The 21,702-nt window shown below is 31.9% G+C and overlaps 1 protein-coding gene across 2 annotated transcripts in view; it reads left to right on the top strand.

The window, feature by feature from the left end:
- ATG5 (autophagy related 5) overlaps window positions 1–21,702 on the top strand; it is a 124,583-nt gene that overhangs the window by 42,564 nt on the left and 60,317 nt on the right. For both annotated transcript variants that reach the window (XM_003769327.4, XM_031964467.1), the window contains exon 6: window positions 21,126–21,220. In XM_003769327.4, coding sequence (XP_003769375.1) covers window positions 21,126–21,220 — 95 coding nt within the window. The remainder of the gene's footprint in view (window positions 1–21,125; window positions 21,221–21,702) is intronic.

Consider the following 21,702-nt stretch of genomic DNA (forward strand, 5'->3'; position numbering starts at 1 on the left):
GTTAAATTATTTTTGGCTGCATACCAAGTTCCTTAGCCTTGAAGAATATCATATTCCAGGCCCTTCGATCCTTTAATGTGGATGCTGCTAGATCCTGAGTAATCCTTATTATGGCTCCTCTATATTTGAATTGATTTTTAACTTTGTTTGATAGTTCTGGAATTTGGCCATTATATTTCTTGGAGTTTTGATTTTAGGATCCCTTTCAGTAGGTGATTGATGAATTTTTTTCAATTTCTATTTTACTCTCTGTTTCTATAACTTCTTAGCAGTTCTCTTTGGTAATTTCCAGAAAATAGTGTCCAGGCTCTTTTTTTCATCATATTTTTCTGGGAGTCCAATAATTCTCAGATTGTTTCTCCCAGATCTATTTTCCAGGTCTGTTGTTTTCCCAAGAAGGTATTTGACATTTTTTTTCCATTGTTTCATTTTTTTGGTTTTGCTTGACTTATTCTTGGTGTCTCTTCGAGTCATTCAATTCCATTTGTTTGATTCTGATTTTCAATAAAGTATTTTTTATATCTTTTTCTCATTGTCCAATTGAATTTTTAAATGAGTTGTTTTGTTCAATGGAATTTTTTTCCATTTTGCCCATTTTATTTTTTAGAGAGCTATTTTCTTTTTCCAGTTCACTAATTCTGTTTTTCAAGGATTTGATTTCTTTATCCACTCTATGTTTAAATGAGTGGGATGACTTATCCAGACTCTCTTGCCAAGTCTCCCTTTCCTTTTCCCATTTTTCTTATAGCTCTCTTATGAGAGCCTTTCTAATTTCTTCTATGAGAGTCTTGTGTGTTGAGGACCAGATCATATCCCCCTTTGGGGATTCATCTGGAGACTGTCTGTTTTTAATCTTCTCAGGGTTTAAAGTCTGTTCTCTATCCATATAGAAGCTATCAATGGTTAAGGTCCATTTAACCTCATTTTGTCAGAGAAGAATCAAAGACAATAAACTAGTAAAAAAAAAAACCAAATGCAGTCTGCTTTTTTGGGAGGGTGGGGGACTGGATGCTGTTACCGAGCTTCCTCTACAGACTACGGGGGGGCAGCAGTGAGGCACTAGCAGGACAGCAATGGCTGCACTGCATCTGCACTCTGGAATTCTTGAGAGTGTACTGAGATACTGTGGGTGGGTGTGGCCAGGTCCTGAGAGACCCTAGCTTTTCCGAGTCTTCATCTGTGTTTTTAGTTTTTATGCTTGTCTACTGGCTTGCTGCCAGGGCAAAGTAATCAATATTGTAGTAAAGCTCTCCGGGCAGAGACGGCTGAGCTCATACCACACCCCCCTCGCTGTAACTTGCCCTCAGCCTGTGCCCGGTCCAACCGTCCCCACCCTCGAGCAAAAACAGACCTTTTCTGGTGAATTTCAAGGATGTCTTCATTGGTAATTATTTGTGGGGGGGGTTTCAGTCAAGCACTAATTCCGAGGTTTGTCATGAAATAAATTCTGAGAGAAAACGCTGAGCTTAAGTATAGATGTGTGTGTTCTCTCTGCCATCTTGACCGGAAGTCTCCTACCCAATCAGTAATTTATGTTCTTAAGTTTATCATATGCTATAGTGTCATATTCCTTTCCTTCAAACTCTTAGTTATGTTTTCTACTCATCTAGTTTGCTGGGGGTTTTGGGTTTTTTAAATTTTTACCAGATAATTTGGAAAATTTCTGTTTTCAGACATAACTTGAGATCTAGTAATACTATTACCCCTTCATGTTTACCTTAAAAAAAAACAAACAAACCTTTCTCTTGATGTTTTTGCTCTTTTGTTCTTTATTAATTCTGTCGGTTTTTAAAAATTAAATTGGTACTTTCATTGAATTAGCCTGGTTTAGGCATGAAAATCAAATACCTCTTCATTTATTTAAATGTTTATTTTTTAAAATATTTTTTCAGATCTGTCCTTCCTATTTGTAACCCTTTCCCAGTAGAGCAGCAACAAACAAAACCCTCACAAATACACATAATCCAGTAAAACAACTTCCCATGTTGATCATGTCCATGTATGTGTGTGTGTGTCTGGCTATATGTGTTTCTCGTTTTAAGTACATCATTGCTGTGGTTTGGCAGGAAGTAAGTGGTATGATTCACTTTTATTTTTCTGGACTCATGATTTATCTTTGCATTGATCAGAGTTCTGATGTTTTTTGAAGTTGTTTTTCCTTATAATGTTGTCATTGTGGAAATTCTCTTAGATTTGCTCATTTTATTCTGTTTCAAATCATGAAAGTCTGCAGTTTCCACTGAAATTGTCCATTTTGTCATTCTACTGACATAATATTTCTTATTCATGTATCATAATTTGTTTAGTGTTCCTTGATTTACAGTTTGGGACTGCCATGAAAAGAGGTGCTTTAATTACAGGATGTACCGAGTCTGTGCAGTTTTAAGTACTAATAGCTTAACTAACAGCTTAATTAACTAATAGCAGTTGTTTTTCTCTTCTTTAATATTTGCCCATCTGATCTCATTTTTTAATCCATAAAAAATTGTTTTGTAGTTGTATTTATGTAAATCTGATATATATTTTAGTAGGTTAACTTCCAGATATTTAATGCATTTTGTTGTAATTTGAAATTGCATTTTTATTTCTCTTGAGTTTTTTCCAGTTTTTATGGGTATTATAAAGAAATATCTAATGACTAATGATTGATTGAAAAGAAATATGATTTTCATTTGTTGAATGGTAAGAGAATGGTGCTTTTCAGTTTTGCCTCCATTAAGTACCTAGTTTTGGCACGTATATAAAACTAGAGAACACCCAGTAAATAAATTATTTTGGGTGTCTTCTTCCATTACTTGCATTGACAGCCAATCAGATATTAGAACATTTGGAGGAGTGTGTGTGTGTGTGTGTGTGTACACACATGTAAAAACTTTTAAATGGTTTCCCATTGCTTACTAAATTGTTGTTTGTCCATAGTGATTGAATAAGGCTAAAATGACATCATATTGGTATCAGTGTACAGTATAGCTGTGGCTGATCAGGACAATAGGAACTTAGAAGACTCTACCACAGTTGGGCACAAATAGTTCACAGTGTGAACATTTGGGATGGAGATGTCTCTAAATTTGCGTTTCTTTTGAGCTACTGGTCTGTTTTGCTTATAGACTGTAGCTCCTTCTTTGATGAGGGCATGCTATGCTAGACAGTTCTGTGCCAATTTCTCCCATGTCTCATAATTGATATTGAAGTTCTTTAGAGAGACCTTGATAAAGCATAAGGAACTGACTGGTAGCTTGTGTTGACATATGGTGTTTTCTGCTTGCTTAGCCAAACTACTGCTCTCCACAACTTAACTCTTTGTGCCTTTTCTCATGCTTCCCTCAGGTCTTCATGCCAGTGCTATTTCCTCTGTAGAGCCTTATCTGATCCCTCACCATTAACTTCACAAGAAAGTATTCCCCATCAGATTACTTATTTTGGCTACCTCTATCCTTTGCACTTATTTTACTTATGTGGTCTTGTATGCATTACAAGTTTCCTTAGTTTAGGGACTAAGCAAAGAACTTTAATATCCACCATGCTACTAGGCATAATAACCTTTTGTCTGTCTCTGGTATTAAAGGAAGATTTTTAGAATACTCATGAATGAAGGAAAATCTCTTCAGTTGATGTTAGATAGTTTAGATAAAGACATGGAACTTGGAAAAAGAGAAGGGAAAAATTAAAACTAACTCATTTGGCTGTGGTGTGGAGCTACTGGAAGAGGCATTATAAATATATAAATAAAAATACATTTTTTTAAGTCTTGAAATTGAGTTTTGATATTGGTATTGAATATCATAGAACTGTCATAAAGAGCAAGAACATCTAAGGGAGTGTTTTGAAAAGGAATAGTCAAAATTAGAAAAGACCTTTTGGATTAATGTTTAGTAGGTTGGAGTTGTACAATTTCTATGTAGAGAATGTTGAAGGTATTGTCTGCCTTGATAAAACTTCAAAGAAGTTCTCAGATTTTGTTACTACTGTTAAGAGATAAGGGTAGCAGAATATAATATGCAAGCAACTATGTATAAACAAGTTACTTACAGGTTAAATTAGAGTTCATTTCAATGAGAACTTACATTAAGGGGGACTAAAGAAGCCTTCTTACAGAAGGAAAGCCTTTAACTGAGACTTGAATGAAATCAAATAATTCTTTATTTGGATTTATATTTGCAAATTAACTTTTTATTATTAGGAAAATTTTTCCTTAAAACAACAATCAGTAATTTATGTTATATGGAAAAAGCCAAAGGTTAGAAAATTTATTTTCTAACTTTTGGTTAGTTATAGATGAAAATCTGTCAAAATTGTGAAATAGCAGATGGCACAGTTCTTTTGATAAGAAGGGCACCTGTCTTTAGAACATAACAACTAAATGAAAAGTTTAAACATTTTTTAATACTTTCAAATGCTAATTTTAATTCCCCAGACCTCTGTGAAAGAGAAATAAGTAAAGCTTATGAAACTAAGAAAACTCTTTTAAGACATCCTGAGTCTTTCAGTGTGTTTTTATAGGTTTTCATTTTAGATCTAACGATTTTTAACCTCCCTGTGAAACATGGTTGATGACCACAAAAAAGAAAAGAAAGTACCATTTGTATTAGCAACAAGGCAGTTATCACTACATCTGCAGTTTGGTTTTTCTATGAAACTTCAAGCAATTTTCTTAAAATCTTTCTTACTTTTTCAGAAGCTGTTTCTTTAAGTTTTATTAGAGAATTTCTTTCAAATTCCACTAACCCAGTGTAAAACTCATATATTTTACCTTATTTCTGTAAATGCAAAATTTCAAATTTGAAAACAAAAAGATGAAAGAGTTAAAGCAGGTTGTTCAATTAAGCCAAGGTTTAATTGAGGTGCACAATCAAAAAGACATATAACCTTTCAGTTGTCACTGAAGATGTTTTCTAATAGGGATATCAATCTATAGTAGTTTGGCATCTTCATTCAGAATAAGAGGTGATTTCTAGAATGTGTGATTAATCAAAAATGATTCAAAAGTTGTATTGTTTGAAATTTAAGAAACTTGCTTTCACAGCTGTGAATTGTTGAATTGGGTTTGAGACTTGACTAGGTAAAGTGCTAAGAATAGATGTAAAACCCAAAGGTCTAATTTTAAGAATCCCCACTTTTCTTTGAAAAATTAGGATTCAGTTCAGTACAAATAGCATTTATTAAGCAATTATTATTGGAAGGCCTTCTAGTAGATAGGCCTCATAGATCAGAAAGCAAATAATTCTTGTGCTCAAGCATTTTTATTCTTTAGATGGATTTTATAAATACATAAATAAATATAAAGTAAATACCAAGGTAGGATTAATTTTTTGCAAATGAAATTCTGGCTGTTAGGAATGTCATTACTTTAAAAAAAAAAAAGAAAATTTAAATTTTAAATTTATATTACAACTTTATAAGGGCATAAACATTGACGCTGACTGGAGTGATCAGCGAAAGCCTCATTTAGGAAGTGGCTTCTTTGTTATGCTTTGAAGGAAACTAGGGGTTCTTAGAAATAGAAGTGAGGAAGGAGTACATTCTAGTCACAGAGTCAGGAGATGGAATTGCACATGTAGGGAATAGGTAGCAGACCAGTTAGACTGTAATAGAGAAATCATGAAGGAAATGATAAAAGATTAGAATAGCATGTTGAACTATAATCATAGAGTTCTAGACAAATGATTGTGTTTCATTTTAGAGTTAATAGAGAGCCAGTGAAAATTTATTATTATCTATCATAGTACCTGTCTTTTAAAATAATTAGGTTAGCAACTCGTAAATTCAAAGGGGGAGACATTGGAAATTGGAGGACTAGTTAGGAGGCCATTGAAATGGTCCAGGAATGGTAATGAGGACCAGAACTAGTATACAGTCTCTGTGACTGGTTTTAGGAGACATGTAGAAATGTTATGGAAGTAGACTCTACAAGATTTATCATGTGAGTTTGTGATCATTTACCAAGGTAAGAGATTGTTGAGGTGTGATAAATAAAGGTGTCAAAAATGATGAAAAAGGGAAATTTGAAGATTTTTTTTTTTTAACATGAGTATCATTTAGATATGTTTGAGTTTGAGATGCCCATCTGACATCCATGTGAAGTTAGCACTTAGTAATATATATGTTGCTGAATATATAAATTTGAGAGTCATCTGTCTGTTTAAAGATAATAATTGCAATTGCTTCCATAGAAACTGATGAAATCACCAAGACGAGTATAAGAAAAAAGATACATCCTAATATTCCAGGAAGAAAAGCAAAAGATAAATTGAGTTAGTTTTGTTTTAATTTGTTTTCTGAGATGTGTTATCTTTTCTTTATACCAACTTTCCAAGCAGCGGACCTAGTATTTTTTATTTGTTGTTCTTGCTATGAACATATCTTTTTAAAAATCCTTTTTGTATTCCTTTTTTTGAAAGTAGCTTATTTGGAGGTCCTGTTGTCTTATAGATAAACACAGCTCTTAAATTTTTTGGTTTGTATCTTTCAATTCCTTCTCTGAACTCTTCAGCCCATTTTTGCATTTATCAAGCAGCCAGTAAATATTTTTAGATATCTACTTTGTGCCAGACACTGTACTAAATGCTTGAAATTTAATTAATTAAAAAAGACTTTGACCTTAAGAAGCTTACAATCTAATGGAGATAGAAAACACACAAAAGAAGGGGAAGGGAAATACCAAAGGGTACCTGACTTTGGGGGAATCTTATTCTGAGAGATCTGAAACCAAATTATTTTAGTGATATCATTGGATTGCCATTAAATAAGTAGAAATATGCAAGACTGGGTTATGCCAAGAGAAGAAGCACCTAAGAGGTGGTCCTTCGTTCTCAAAGGCGACCATGACTTCAGTGAATTGGATTTGAGTAAGAGAGGTGTGCAAGGTCACCTGCCTCAATTTCCCCCCCAGAGCCATCTAGCTCCAGTGGCAAGATATAGATCAGGAAAGTTGGAAATGGCCCCAGATACAGTGGGAGACCTTGGCCTTTTTAAGCTAAGGTCTCTAACAGGTCTCAGTTTAACCAAGGCAAAACTCAAGTCAGTGATTAAGGCTGGGTAAGAAAAGAAGTAAAGAATGGCCCTTTTAATCTACTCAAAAAGAAAAAAAAATCTGAAAGGGATTATCTAGTTTAAAAAAAAAATCCGTCTGGGAGAGAAAAGACCCATGGCCCAAGCTATGAATAAGTGGGACATGGTGTAGGATCAATTATTGATCTTCCTGGAAGGTTTTAGTATGTATGCAAATAAGAATAATAGAAAGTAACTTGAATGTTTATCTCCAGGTGCTAGTTTAGCTGGTTGAAGGGGGGGGTATAGGAATCATTGAAGGCATCATGAAAGAAACAGATCTAACCCTTTAAAAAATCAACATACATGGACATGAGTTTCTTTCTCACTTATGCAAGACAAGACTCTCTTATCTTCCTTTAAGAGTAAAATCAATGAAATCCAAAGATAGACCGTGTGTATATGGGAGCAAGTAGGTTTGGATTTTTAAAATTGATTTCCATTCTTTCCTGTTGATTCTTTTCCCCTTTCCTACAATGAGTAGGACTCATTCTCTATGAATTAAAAAATAATGGCTTGCCCTTGGAATCAACAAAATTGCTTAAACAAAATTGAAGAGACCAACAAATAATTGATATACAATTGTTAATCATAAAGGATGATAAATTGGAATGTAAATTCTAGGAGTTCCTAAATCCAGATTTTCTAGTTTGTATAACATTTACTCCTATAATATTTTTAGAGAAACTTATTAAGTTTATTATTCAGTTTTAAAAAGGTAACTGGTTTCTTTTTTTTCCCATTATAATTCTTGTTAGAATATTCTTTCCTTGAAGATAGGACTTTTCTTAAGAGAAGTACTCCAAAATATGTAGTAGGACTTGGATTTCATCCCATCTGTAATTGGGAAGGATATAAATGATAATATTTGAAGAAAAGGTTCACTTTCTTATCCTTTAAAATTTGGGCTTTGTTTTGATTTTTCTTAAATCCTTAGAGTAAAAAAAAAGTTATATTATTAAAAAAAATTTAATAGTGTGCTTTTTAGTTAAGATAGTGTTTGAAACTCTAACTTATATGGTATTTGATATATTATATAACCTTTGACAAGTTATTTTATCTTTTAATCCTTGGTGTCTTCATTTGTAAAATGAAAGGATGGTAATATTCATTAAGTACCTCCTATTATATTATACCTGGCATTGGCTATATAAAGTCTTTTCTAGATATATCATTCCTTTACTCTATATGGTTAAAATTCTACATAAGTAATGTTGGTGTCATAATTAAACATTTATTTATTAAGTGCAGGGTACTGGTAAGGTACTGGATTTATTTTATAGAGAATAAAGGATGTACGTTAGTAAAGATTTCTTTTTCTCAAGGTCTATTAATTTTTATAAATTTAACAAACAGGAATTATGCAAAGAAAAGCAGCAAAAGATTGTGAACTTTTATTATGTATCTTTTATTAAATCTGTGTTACTATAATATTCTTTCTTAGTTGATGTTGAAATGCTGTTCCTTATCTTCAGGACCATTCCTGTAGTTCCAAGAATGTCTTTTAAAATTATTGAATTAAAAAAATACAACTAAGCAGTACATTGGAAACCCAAAGTATCATTTTCAATCATAGTTAAATGGAAGAAATATAGCTGACTAAACTAAGCTACATTTTTTAAAAAAGGTTTCACCAAGAAAGAAGGGTGGAAAATTAGTTACTTCATATAAATACCAAACATTAATCTGTAATGGAATTATCACTGCAAACATTAGTAAGTTCAAGGCACTATGCTAAGTGTTGGGGTTCCAGAGAGAAACAAATAAGTCCATTTTCTTCCATTTTAATGAGAGACAAATTAGCATACTATGTATTGTGTGGAATTGGATCTAATTTCATATGGATGACACTGAGGGGAGTGTGGAAAGGCCTTTTATAGAAAGTAGAATTTGAGCTGAAATTTGAAGGAAAGCAGAAGGCAGCGAAGGTGACATTTCTCTGAACAGTAAAGAGACCAATGTCACATCATAAACATGAGGGGACTATTACAGTATAGGACTGGAAAAGGAAAAGGGGGCCAAGGTGTAAAGGGCTTTAAAGAACAAACATGATTTGATCTAGGAGGTAATTAGAGCCACTGGAGTTTAACAAATACAAAGTAACATGATCAGAATTGGACTTCAGGAAAATCACACTGGTAACTAAGTGAAGGAAGGATTAGAGTGGGAAAAGACTTGAGACAAGGAGACCAGTAGACTTTTATAACAGTCTCAGCATGAGGCTATAGGGGCCTTCACTGGGGTGGAAGCTTTGGTAGTAAAAAGAAAGGGATCTGTAAGAATATAGTAGTTGGCAATGTAATAGATGTGTGGGACTACATTCTCTCCTTTTCTTCTGCTTGCACTTGAAAAGGTTTGTTTGGTTTGTTTATTAGCATAGATAGTTTTTTGGAATGCAGATTTCTTTTAGAAATCTTTATGTAAAGTTGAATCTCTGTAATACAAATTTATATAAGCAAGAACTGTTCCTAAGTACTTCTTTGCTTGCATGTCACAAGTTTGGTAGTTATTTCATTGTTATTATCTTCAATGAAATTATTGTTTCTGTGATTTGTCCTTTGACCTATTCATTCTTTAGGATTAGGTTATTTAATTTCCGATTAATTTTTAATCTATGCTTTATTGAACTTTGTTTATTGGATGTAATTTTTGTCTCATTATTTATTTCCACATTCACTTAAATGTTTGGCCTGCCTGACTATCCACACTGCAAAAAAAAAAAAAAAAAAAAAAAAAGTGTATAAAGGATGCCTTTTCCCAAGATTATGATAATATAATTTGTTGGAAAACCTGTAAAATTTATCCACTCCCTTGTTTCTGGTCATCTCCTTCATAGCCTGTCCAACTGATTTGCTGCCAATACCAAAGACCTTGTCTCAGAACTTCTGTCTTGTAGTCTTATTGTGTAATGCCAGAGAAACTGAGGCAAGATAGAGAGATAAGAGAGTATTTAATAATGGGAGAGATTTACTGGGACCAAATGGATCCATGGTTTGGTCCCAGGGCTGAATGAGACTATCTCCAAGAATCTAGCAAACAATATATAGGTCATTATGGCTCAGGCTCAAGGGGTAGATTGAGGCAGGGGTGGAGTCCAGGTGCTGAGAGTGGGAATGGGGCTTTGACAGGGTGGGGTGAGCCACCAAAGTTGGGGGAGGTACCCTGAGATGGGAAGAGGCATCTTGATAAGACGGTAACTGATATTCCGGTAGCTTGGGATGGGTAGAGGCATTCTGATATTCTAAAACATAAGATCTTTTATCCTTATCAAGTATTCTGATAAAGAGGGAAGGGAGGTTTTGCAGGACTGAGCTTTAAGCTGACAATTATAAACTGAAGCAGAACAGTTAGAGAAACTGAGTCAGGACTGGGTCAGGATAATTAGGGAAACTGAGTCAGGACAATAAAAGAGAACTGTGGCATAACAATTGGTCCTCATTGATCTCTGCCTTTCCTGGATCAAATGAAATAATATTTTTAAAGTGTTTAATATAGGGCCTGGTACATTATAGACTCCTGATAAATACTTGTGCACTTCATTCTCCCTCCCCTCACTATTTCAGGAAAGATTTTGTAGTCCCATATGTCATTCCTACTTTTCAGCCATCTCATCTACTACCTCAACCTTTTCTTCCTCCTACTCCCCAACCCCCTCAGTTCTAGAATTCTGCCATTGTTCCTGAATGGAATGTTTGTCATTCTGTTACCTAGTCTCACTTACTATTCTTTTAATTTTGGGGCCCTCATTGATCATCACTTTCCTAAGTGTGCTGTCTCTCCTTATTAAAACAAGCTTTTTGCAGGTAAGTATTGTGTTAGCCTTTATATTTTTATCTAAAGCATTTATTAGGTCCATAATACATGTTTTTTGTGGTTGTTCCTTTGATTTACTTGGATGGACTTACTTTATAAGTGCACAAGGGCCTTAGGAGTCTAGAACTGAAAAAGTAGGGTATAACAAAATTCTTTCTAAAGACCCCAAGTTTCTCTCTTAATGAAAGGGCCCACTTTTTTTAAGTGTCAATATTTTTTGAGTTATGTGATGTAGTTAAGTTATGGAATACTGCATTTTTTGAAGAATCAAAAGTTGAAGACTACCTAATGGACAGTGAACTGGTAAAGTTGAACAGGCTGCTGCCTGATGGAAACAAAAAATTATATGGCATAAATTCTATAACGGATGTCATGAAATGCATCTGTTGACAGTGAAAAATAACTAATAAGACAGTCCACATATTCCATTGATATCATTGTAAATTACACAAGGACTTGAGGGAGCGCATCAAATGGATCCTTGGTAAGACTTGTGGCAAAACATATTAAGAGTCACACAGGATGGACAAAAAATAGGGGAGTTTTGAGCTGCATCATTAAAGGGGACACTTGTATCAGTGAAATCATAGATTCATTTGATTGTTCATATATCGTGCTATTAAATTCCTGACTAAGGTTCAGAGTAAATAAAGCAGCTTTCTGTTTCAACTTTTAAACATTTAAGCTCATACAGCTATACTATCATAAGAATTTGAAGTGGAAGATGATGGAGAGAAGAGTTCATATAGCAATAACTTCCCCTTTTCCTTTAAAAAAAAAAAAAAAAAACAAACCAAAGCCTATGATCCAGTGAAAGATTATTGTAGTTTTTCTGTGACAACCAATTAAGCATAAATACACTATAAATTCATGACTTGGGATGTGTATGTGTGTATTTATGTATGTGCACATGAATGAGGCTTACCAGTTTAAATAATGAGAGGTTGGAGGAAATAATTGATCTATTGGATAAAGAATTGGGAGAACTTCATATGTAAACATTTACTTTTTATCCAATTACAAAATAGTATTATATCCCACTGGGTCAAGAAAACAAAATAAACCTTTATATGTGAGCTATCTGGCAATTTTCTTTTATTCACCAGTCATAAACAGTCAAAGCTAATTAGATGTTTGATCATTACTGTATCTATAATCATTTCTAAAAGAAGTTGAATAAGTTCATTCTGAAGACATATGGTATTTACAAAAATCCACAGATTTCATACAGTATTTTAAAAAATCCACAAATTTAAATTTACTTAAATTTGTACTTGAAGTATTCATCTTAAATTTGCTCTGGAACAAATACCCATTTTATAAAGACTTAATTAAAATAGATATTTACATGCAGTTTCTTGATGAACAATTTAAAGTATAAAAATAAGGAAACAATTCCATTTGAAATGATAAGGTATTTGGTTATTTAGTGTAAAAAAAGAAACTATAAAGATAATTTGCTAATCAATTAGAGAAAGAAGATTTAAAGGAATAAAGTAATTTCACAATAATTTGGATTGTAGCCACTTATGCTTTAGGTAGACTTGGCAGTGAGTATTGTTGACATTAAAACTTGGTGAAAACATTTGCATATTTATTTCACAATTCACTGCAGATTATTTTATTAACACAGACTTTTTGGAAAGAGGCCATTAATAACAGAATGTTAGTTTACTTCATAGTGATGCAGTATGCATTTTCTCAGTTGGCATTTATATATCCTTTTAAATGAAGATTGGTGCTTTCTGTTTGCACAGTTGACATTTAATGTGTTTTGAACAAATGAACCTGTCTATTAATTCTTTCAGTGAAATTCTTATTTTACACAATCACTTTAATGGAGTACTTTATAATTTTGTTCACTCCTCTTGAGAAGCGTAACTTGAAAAAATGAATTGTGTCAAATCATCTAAAGAGGGATCATTTTTTATTTTACCTTTTTGTTTTCAAGAAAATAAACTTGTTCTATTGATTTTCATTGGAGAAGTAAAAGAATAGAACCTGTTTTTGTTTTTCAGAACTTGACAGATGCCATAAAGATAACAAATTCAGTATATTTTAAACTATCCTTTTTTCTTATATTTCTCTCAGAATTTATGTTCTCTTTTGTCAGCTTTTAAAGAAGTGTTCCAGTGACAATATTTGTTTTCCTTTTTGTAAAAAAATAATTTTTAGTATGACTAATGCTATTTCTTTAAATTCACTCTCATCTGTTGAAATAAAACAAAATACCCTTTCTTGAAACAAATCCAACATAGTTAAGCAAAACAAATCCACACCTTAGTTGTATCTGAAAAATCTTTGTTTCACTCTATTCCTCTAGTTTAATACAGAAAATGCTGATAATTCATTTGGGTTAATTTTATATTCAGTTTCTTTGCCAAAGTTAATTCAGTTAAATTTTAGTTAAATGTTTCTTATAAGAAACACTTTGTTGATTCTCCTTTTTAGTCCCTTGCACTTTTTCCATTTTATGGATGAATTCATACCTTTCATGTTCATGCTTATCATTGTTAATCATATTTTCTTAACCTTTATTCTCCTCTTTGCTCCATTTGCATTTTATATGTCTTGTATATACAGTTTTTTGCATCTTGTCTTCATTAAAATGTGAGTTCCGTTAGGACAGGAATTGTATTTTTGCCTTCTTTTGATATCCCATGTACTTAACATAGTACTTGGAATTAGTTATGCATTAAATGAATTCAATAAATGAATAGTTTGTTGACTATCTTACTGCTATGTACCATTTACCTTTTGCACATACTGTTATAGTAGTCTCCTAACCAATGTTTTTTGCCTTTGAGCTTTTTCCCTCCAAACCATCATACATATACTACTGCTTTGCTCACGAGACTATGATTCTTCCTCTCTTACCCTATGAAGTTCACATTCTTTAGAATGACAGTTATGACCTTCCTCGATCTAGTAGTAATCTCCTTTAAAAAAAAAAAAAAAAAACTTTTCACACACTTTTCAGTCTTCATCTGCTGAGTGTTTTAGGTATACTCATCTATTTGTTTTTGGTTTTGTTTTTTCTTTTTCTGAGACAATTGGGGTTAAGTGACTTGCCTAGGGTCACATCGCTAGGAAGTGGTAAGTGTCTAAGGCCAGATTTCAACTGGGGTCCTCCTGACTTCAGGACTGGTGCTCTATCCACTATACCACCTAGTTACCCCCTATTTGTTTTTCTTAGAAATGTCATACATTTTTGGTTTTGGGTTTTTTTGCTTTTTTCATTTCTTCTGATAAATTTTCATTCCCAGATTTTCATCATTTGAACTCCTGTTTATCTTGAAGACCTAGCTTAGATACCATCTTTATATTTTTTTTCTCTTTACTAGACTGAATTAAAAAAAAAAAGTGAGCTTACTAAACTTTGTACTTTTATACTTTTATACTGTGTATTGTATTTATCTGTATGCTTTTAAATTAATCTTTTTGAATGGTAAAAATATATTTTTTTTGTTTTTTTTTGTTTTTTGTAAAAATATATTTTATTCATCTTTTTAGTTCCTTAAATTAGTGGTTTCCAGTGCATATGAAGGCGATTTTAGCTTAATTGCAAGATTTGTGTGATGAAACTTAGAAGCCTGGAGTGAAGTAAAGAAGACCTGAAGTTGTCAAATTTGACCCTAGACATTTACTGGATTTGTGACACCCTTGATGAAGTCACTTAAGCTCAGTTCGCCTTGATGACAGATCGTCACTTTAAAACAGGGGCAGTTTTTTTTTAACCTTAATATCTTAAAGTGCATCAGAAAAGAACTGTTATTCTCCAGTACAATTTTGAGGAAAGCTTTTTGTTCAGGTGTGAATTGTAAACCATCCTTCCCAGCTTCACTCACCATTCCTTCAACTGTCTTAAGAGTTAGATCTTAAATGTACATCATTTCCACTTGATTATCATGATATATTTCTCCATGTACTCATTGAAGGGAGATGACTTAATGGACATGTTGAGGCTTATCCAATTTCTTTCTGTGGTTGATATTAATACTTAACATAATACTTATTATATGATGTTAATACTTAACATAATACTTTTTAGCTCACATTTTTTTTAAATGCCAGAAGAATCTAGATTTCTAAAATTTTGGTATTAGAGAAATTTATAATACAAATAAAATTAATATTTTCATAGAAAATAGATTCATAGGTTTCATGTATAACTTACTTTCCCTTTTAAATGCATATACTTGATTAGCTTTGAGAGGCTGAGAAGTGAATAACAAATTCTTATAGAGCTTTCAGAGTTTTTTTTTTGTCATCTATTTTGACTTTTGGCTGTTCTTATTCTAGTATTCTTAAATATACTTCAATAATTCTCTTGTATTTTTTCTCTTATAACTTATTATTACTTTCCTCCTCCTTCCTACTTCTTCATTACTAAGATTGAGGCTGGGGGAGGTAACCCCCCAACTTATGTCTGAAATACAATTCTTCCTTTGACTCCTGGATTTCTTAGTTTCATGTACTATTTCCCAAGGAAGTCTCCCCTATTAATGGGAAGACAAGAGTACTATCCAGTCTAAACTTATTTATATACATGTTGTATTACTACCCTGGTAGAAAGTAAACTTTCTGAGAGCTGAGCCCTAGCTTCTGTGAGATAAAGTCTAGTGGCACATAAACATACCTGTTATGAAGTGGAATTTTTTTTGGGGGGTGGAGGGAGAAGGAAAGGGAGGCAATTGGGATTAAGTGACTTGCCCAATGACTAGGTCTTGAAACTAGTAAGAAACCTAGAAGTAAAGAAGACTCCTAGTCTTTAACAATACCCCACTTATTTATTCCCCAATTCTAGAAGACTTCAACATACATATAGATTACTCTTTTTTTTTTTTTTTTACTGCTTGTTAAACTTTTGTAGTAAAATAAAGTCTTGAAAATCTTCACTTGTCCAAAAGGTTTTGTTTCTTTTTAGAAGTAGAGAATTATATCTTTTTATTTTACTTTCTGGGTGCATTCTAGGAAGAGGTATATCAGGATAACATAAATGCTTATGCTACTTTTTTTTTTCTTATTTGTAAATACTTAAGATAGAAGAAATTAAGGAAATTTTATAGCCCATAGGATATGCAGAAATTCCATTTCCATTTTTTTCATCTGTTGTTGTTTCTTAGTAGCTTGTATATTCCTGTAGAATGAGTGTTCTTGAGTAAGTAAAAGTGCAATGTAATGAAAACATTTACTGCTCATTACTCTCGTTTTTCCATGAAATAAAATTCAATATTGTGATCTTTTGATTTGCTTTGCAGTTTCTATTTGAACACTAAAATTAAAAGGAATGGGAAAAGTGAAATTTACCATTGTTACTTAATAACTCCTCAGAAATTTTAGAAGAGAAGTTTTAAAGTGTTGACTAAAATGAGGTCTGTTAATTATCTTTTCATAGCTGTTATCTTTTGTAAAACTTTCTTCCATTGCATAGCTGAGAATGGATTTCATAAAAACTTTGCTTCTGTAAATTCCTATTCCTGATGACTCTGAATTCTTGGAAACTATGCTATCAGAGTCCTCTGCTTTTGGTAGATCATGGAAACATGAAAAGATTTCACATATAGATGCAGAGAACAACTCTTGTTATTTGTGAACCATTAGGTTAGCAATATACCATTTTACTACTACTGCTTTTTTAAAGTTTTATTCCTAATACTTGATAGTGTCACTAGTTGTCAAGATAGATGTGAATAAGAGAAGTCTTTGTCCTTTCTTATTTCTTAATCCTGAAACACACTTTTCAATATAGTTTTTGCTTTCTTTCATATTCCCATCTTTGCATCAAAATCTTCAAATATCAAGGTTACCTATTATTGACTTTGATCTTGTCACAACATAGTGCTTGGCACATATTAAGTACTTAATAAATGATTTTGACAAATCATTTTGTAGAACTTTTCCTATTCATCTTCTGCAACAGACATTTGAGATATGCCACACTAATTGCAATAGTAGTCCTTTATGTTCATTTTAAGGCTCTTAAAACAAGATGATCAAGTATTCCTTGAAATTGTTTGTTTTTATCTTTGGATGTCAATTCTTTTAATTTCTTGATAATCTTTCAAGGGAGAACACGTAAACCAACCTTAGATTTAGTTACAACTTCCTTGTGTTTCGTTTCGTTTATACTTACAACTTCCTTCTGTTTGGTTTCATTTATAGTATTGAGTATAGTATTTATAGTATAGTATTGAGTATAGTATAGTATTGAGTATTGAGTATAGTATTGAGTATGCATAACTAATTCCAAGTACTATGTTAAGTACATGAGATATCAAAAGAAGGCAAAAATACAATTCCTGTCCTAACGGAACTCACATTTTAATGAAGACAAGATGCAAAAAACTGTACATATAAGACATATAAAATGCAAATGGAGCAAAGAGGAGAATAAAGGTTAAGAAAATATGATTAACAATGATAAGCATGAACATGAAAGGTATGAATTCATCCATAAAATGGAAAAAGTGCAAGAGTAAAGTATAGTATTGAGTGTTATACATATCCATATGATGTAGTTACTCTACTAAGTAATCCAACAGTTGGTCAAGTATTAAGCTTTACCATGAATGAACTTAGTGCTTAATATATGTGGTATAAGAAATATGTATTTCCCTGTATCCTTTACTTTTTCTTGCCACTTTGCCACTATCCTTATAGGAGTAGAAGGAAATATGACCAAAGGTCTTTTAGTGCTTTTTGTTATTTTGTCAATTTCAGTGATTAAACAGTCCATGATTATTGACTAGCCTTCAGTGACAAGATGCTGTATGGTGAGCTGTGCTAAGGCACAGATGAAATAGTCACGTTTCTCTTAACATCTTACTTTAAGCCTTCATAGTTGATAGAACCAAATCTGCCCATACTTGTACTCAATAAGTTTTCTGTTTTGGCAAGGTTGCCTCCATACTACTTCAGTATTTGCAAGCTCTTGTGTGTTGATGTTGCTTGCTTGCTTCTAAGTTTTCTTTTGTTTTCTTCTTTGCACTTTTAAATTTTTTTTCTCTCCCTCCCAAGTCCACTCAAGAGAAGACTACCATTAGACATAATACAAGTGTTTATGTACATGTATGTGTGTAATACCATACCATACATGCCTATTTAACAGTTCTTTCTCTGAATGTGGATAATATATTTTTCCATAGGTCCTTTGTAGTTGATTTGATTATTTCTAATATTAAAAATGACTTAGCTGTTCACAGTTGTTCTTAGAACAATTTTGTTGTTAGTTCTCTTAGTTTCATTATTTCATTTAAAGTCTTTCTGTATTTTTCTAAAATTAACCTGTTCATTATATAATTCATTAGTATTCCAACACAATCATATATCAGAACTTGTTTTGCCATTCCTCAATTGGTAAGTGCTGCTACAAATATTTTAGAACATATAAATTCTTTTCCTTTTTCCTCTAGTTCTGGAAAACAGATCTGAATAGTAGTATTGCCATTTAAAAAGAGTATACACAGTTTTAATACTCTTTGCACATAATTTTAGATCACTCTCCTAAATGGCTGGATCAGTTCATAGTTCTCAATTTTTCCACATTTCCTCCAACAATTATCATTTTCTTTTCTGTCATATTAGCCAATATGATAAGTGTGAGGTGTATCTTAGAGTTGTTTTGATTTGCATTTCTCTAATTAATAGTGATTGAGACCCTTGCGGGGGGGGGGGGGGGGGGGGGGGGGGGGGGGGGGGGGGGGGAGGTATGAGGCAATTGGGGTTAAGTGACTTGCCAGGGTCACACAGCTAGGAAATGTAAAGTACTATGTCTATAGTAGCTTTCTTTGTCTTAAAACTGTCAATTCATATCCTTTAACTATTTATTAATTGGGAAATGACTTGTATTCTTATAAACTTGACAAAGTTTCTATATATTTTAATTAGTTATCTGAGGAATTTTATATCAACATTTTCTCCCAATTTTCTTTTTCTTCTAGTTTTGGCAACATTGGTTTTATTTATATAAAACTTTTTTTAATTTAATGTAATCAAATGTCCCAAATAATGAATATATCAAAAACAAAATTATGATAATCATTTGCTGTAGTGTATCTGCCTTTCTGTTTCTTAGTCAGTTCCACATAATTTTGGTAATAATTGCCTTACAATATAGTTTGAAGTCTAAAACTGCTAAACCAACCGTTACATTTTTTTTTATTAATTCCTTTGATATTCTTGACCTTTTGTGCCTCCAAATGAATTGTTATTTTTTCTAGCTCAGTAAAATGTTTTAGTATTTTAATTTGAATGGTATTGAATAAATAGATAAGGTTAAATTGTTCTTTTTATTATATTGAGTGTGCCTCCCTATGAACAATTACTATTTATTCAATTGTTTAAATTAATTAAGTTGACTTTATTTGCATAAAAAGTGTTTTATAATTATGTTCTTGTACTTCCTCATTTTGTTGTGGTAGGCATACGCCCAGGTATTTTATGCTGCCTACAGCTATTCTGGGGGTATCTCTTACTAGCTCTTCTTGCAGGTTTGGTGATATATGGAAATGCTGATGATCTTTGTGGGGTTTTTTAATTTCTTACTACTTTGTTAAAAATTATTGTTTCCACTAATTTTTTAGCTGAATCTTTAGCATTTGTCACAGGCAAAAAGAAATAGTTTTATTATCTCATTGCCCATTCTGATTGCTTCAATTTCTTTTTTTCTCTCTTATTGCATTGCTATTGCTAGAATTTCTAGTACAATATTGAATAATATTGGTAATAATGGGCATCCTTACTTCACTCCTGAGCTCATTAAGAAAATTTTTAAAGCTTATCTCCATATGAAATAGTGCTTCTTATCATTTTAAGGAAAAAATTCCTTTATACCTGTGCTTTTAAGTAATTTTAATAGGAATGAGTTTTGTATTTTATCAAAAAGTCTTTTCTGCTTCTTTTGACATAATTATATGATTTAATTTGTTATTGGTGCAATTATGTTAATAGTTTTTCTTATGTTAGACCATCCCTGCCTGTATTTCTGGTATAAATCCCATTTGGTCACAATATATAATACTACATAAAATACTAAATAGGAGATATTGTTGTAGTCTCCTAGGTTGTATTTTTTGTAGGATTTTTGAAGTCATATTCATTAGTGAAATTGGTCTATGATTTTCTTTCTTTCTGCTCTTCCTGGTTTAGATATCAGTACCATTTTTTTGTTTTAAAAGGAGTTTGATAGGATTCCTTTGTCTATTTTCCAGGTAATTTATTTAATATTGGAATTTTTTCATCTTTAAAGTGTTTGGTAGCATTCACTTGTAAATTCATCTGGACTTGTTGCTTTTTTCTTGAGAAGTTCATTAATCACCTGTTCAGTTTCTTTTTCTAAAGAACTTAAATTGTTAAATTTATTGGCACATAATAAACTATTTAAAATTGTTAATTTATTGGCATGTAAGTTGACAAAACTCCTTATGATTTGATTTCATCTTCATTAGGAGTATTATTTACCCTTTTCATTTTTAATACTAATGATTTGGTTTTCTACTCTCTTTTTAAAATCATGTTAATCAGTGATTTATTGTTTTGGGGTTTTTTCATACAACTAATTCCAAATCTTTTTGTTTTGTTATTCTAGTTATTATTTTTACATGTTTATATTTATCATCATTTTCTATATCATGATACATAATATGTGATATTGCATGTTATTTAGTTTTTTGATTCAGTGTTTTTCTTTGACTCAATTTTACCTTTATTTTTAAACTTTCTAATATGGTGTTTAATTAGAATTTTTAATTTGTTCTTTTCCTAGTTTTTTTTAATTGCATGCCCATTTTGTTGATCTGTTCTTTATTTTATTGATATAATTATTTAGAGATGTAAATTTTGTTGATATTATACATTTCAATCTATAAAATGACAGCACACTTCCACCGTCCTTTTGAGTACATATACTAAACTGGTAATAAATATTTATTAAAATTGAATGTGTTAATTTTAAAGTTAGTCTTCATCTGTGTGTATGGAAGTTTATCTTTAATCTGCTTGAGAGGATCGGTATTTCCTTTTACCTAAAGATGTGTAAGGAAACAAAAAATAGCATGCCTCCCCCTATTATTTTTTGACAAAATAATCTTGAGATTAATTTGTTTATGCTTTATCACTATGGAGAAACAAATTAGATTGAAAAGGCTAGAGAGAAATCTTGCCTTTTTAGAACACTGTAGGATAATTTTTACAGTATTTGCCCTCTTTTTTGCCACATTCTAGGTTTTTTGTTTACTTATTAATAAATAAATTTATTATTGCAGATAAATTTGACCAATTTTGGGCTATTAATCGGAAACTCATGGAGTATCCTGCAGAAGATAATGGATTTCGATACATACCTTTTAGAATATATCAGGTAGGAAATTATTTTCACGAATAGCCATTTATGATCTTTACAATTTTGGTTCTTGGACATTCTAGTAACTAGCAGTTTTTGTGCACACTACAACATTGCTAATGAAATCATTAAATTTTGAGGCATTATTAGTGTTCTCTAGTTGTCTTGTGACTACAACAAAATTGAGAAAATGCTGATAAAATCAATTAGTTTCTGATTTATCTAATGGACAAATCATTGGTTAAGAATAAATAAAACAATAATTTGTCCTTATGTCATTTTTATCGAGGATTTTCATAGAACTTCAGATCAATAAGAAATCTCAGAACCTTACTTATTATTTCTTTGTCTTATAATTGTTTTTCTCTGTTTAATTGTTTCTAAATTCCCAGTGCTATTTTGTGGGTCTTTGCCTAGTTAGAATATTTGTGATGAATACTATTTATTTGGGAAAGTGAAACAGTTTTGTTGCAAGTTTCTTGGGAGGCTGAGAGATTGAC

Source organism: Sarcophilus harrisii, chromosome 4 (genome assembly GCF_902635505.1).
Source record: "Sarcophilus harrisii chromosome 4, mSarHar1.11, whole genome shotgun sequence".
NCBI lineage: Eukaryota > Metazoa > Chordata > Mammalia > Dasyuromorphia > Dasyuridae > Sarcophilus > Sarcophilus harrisii.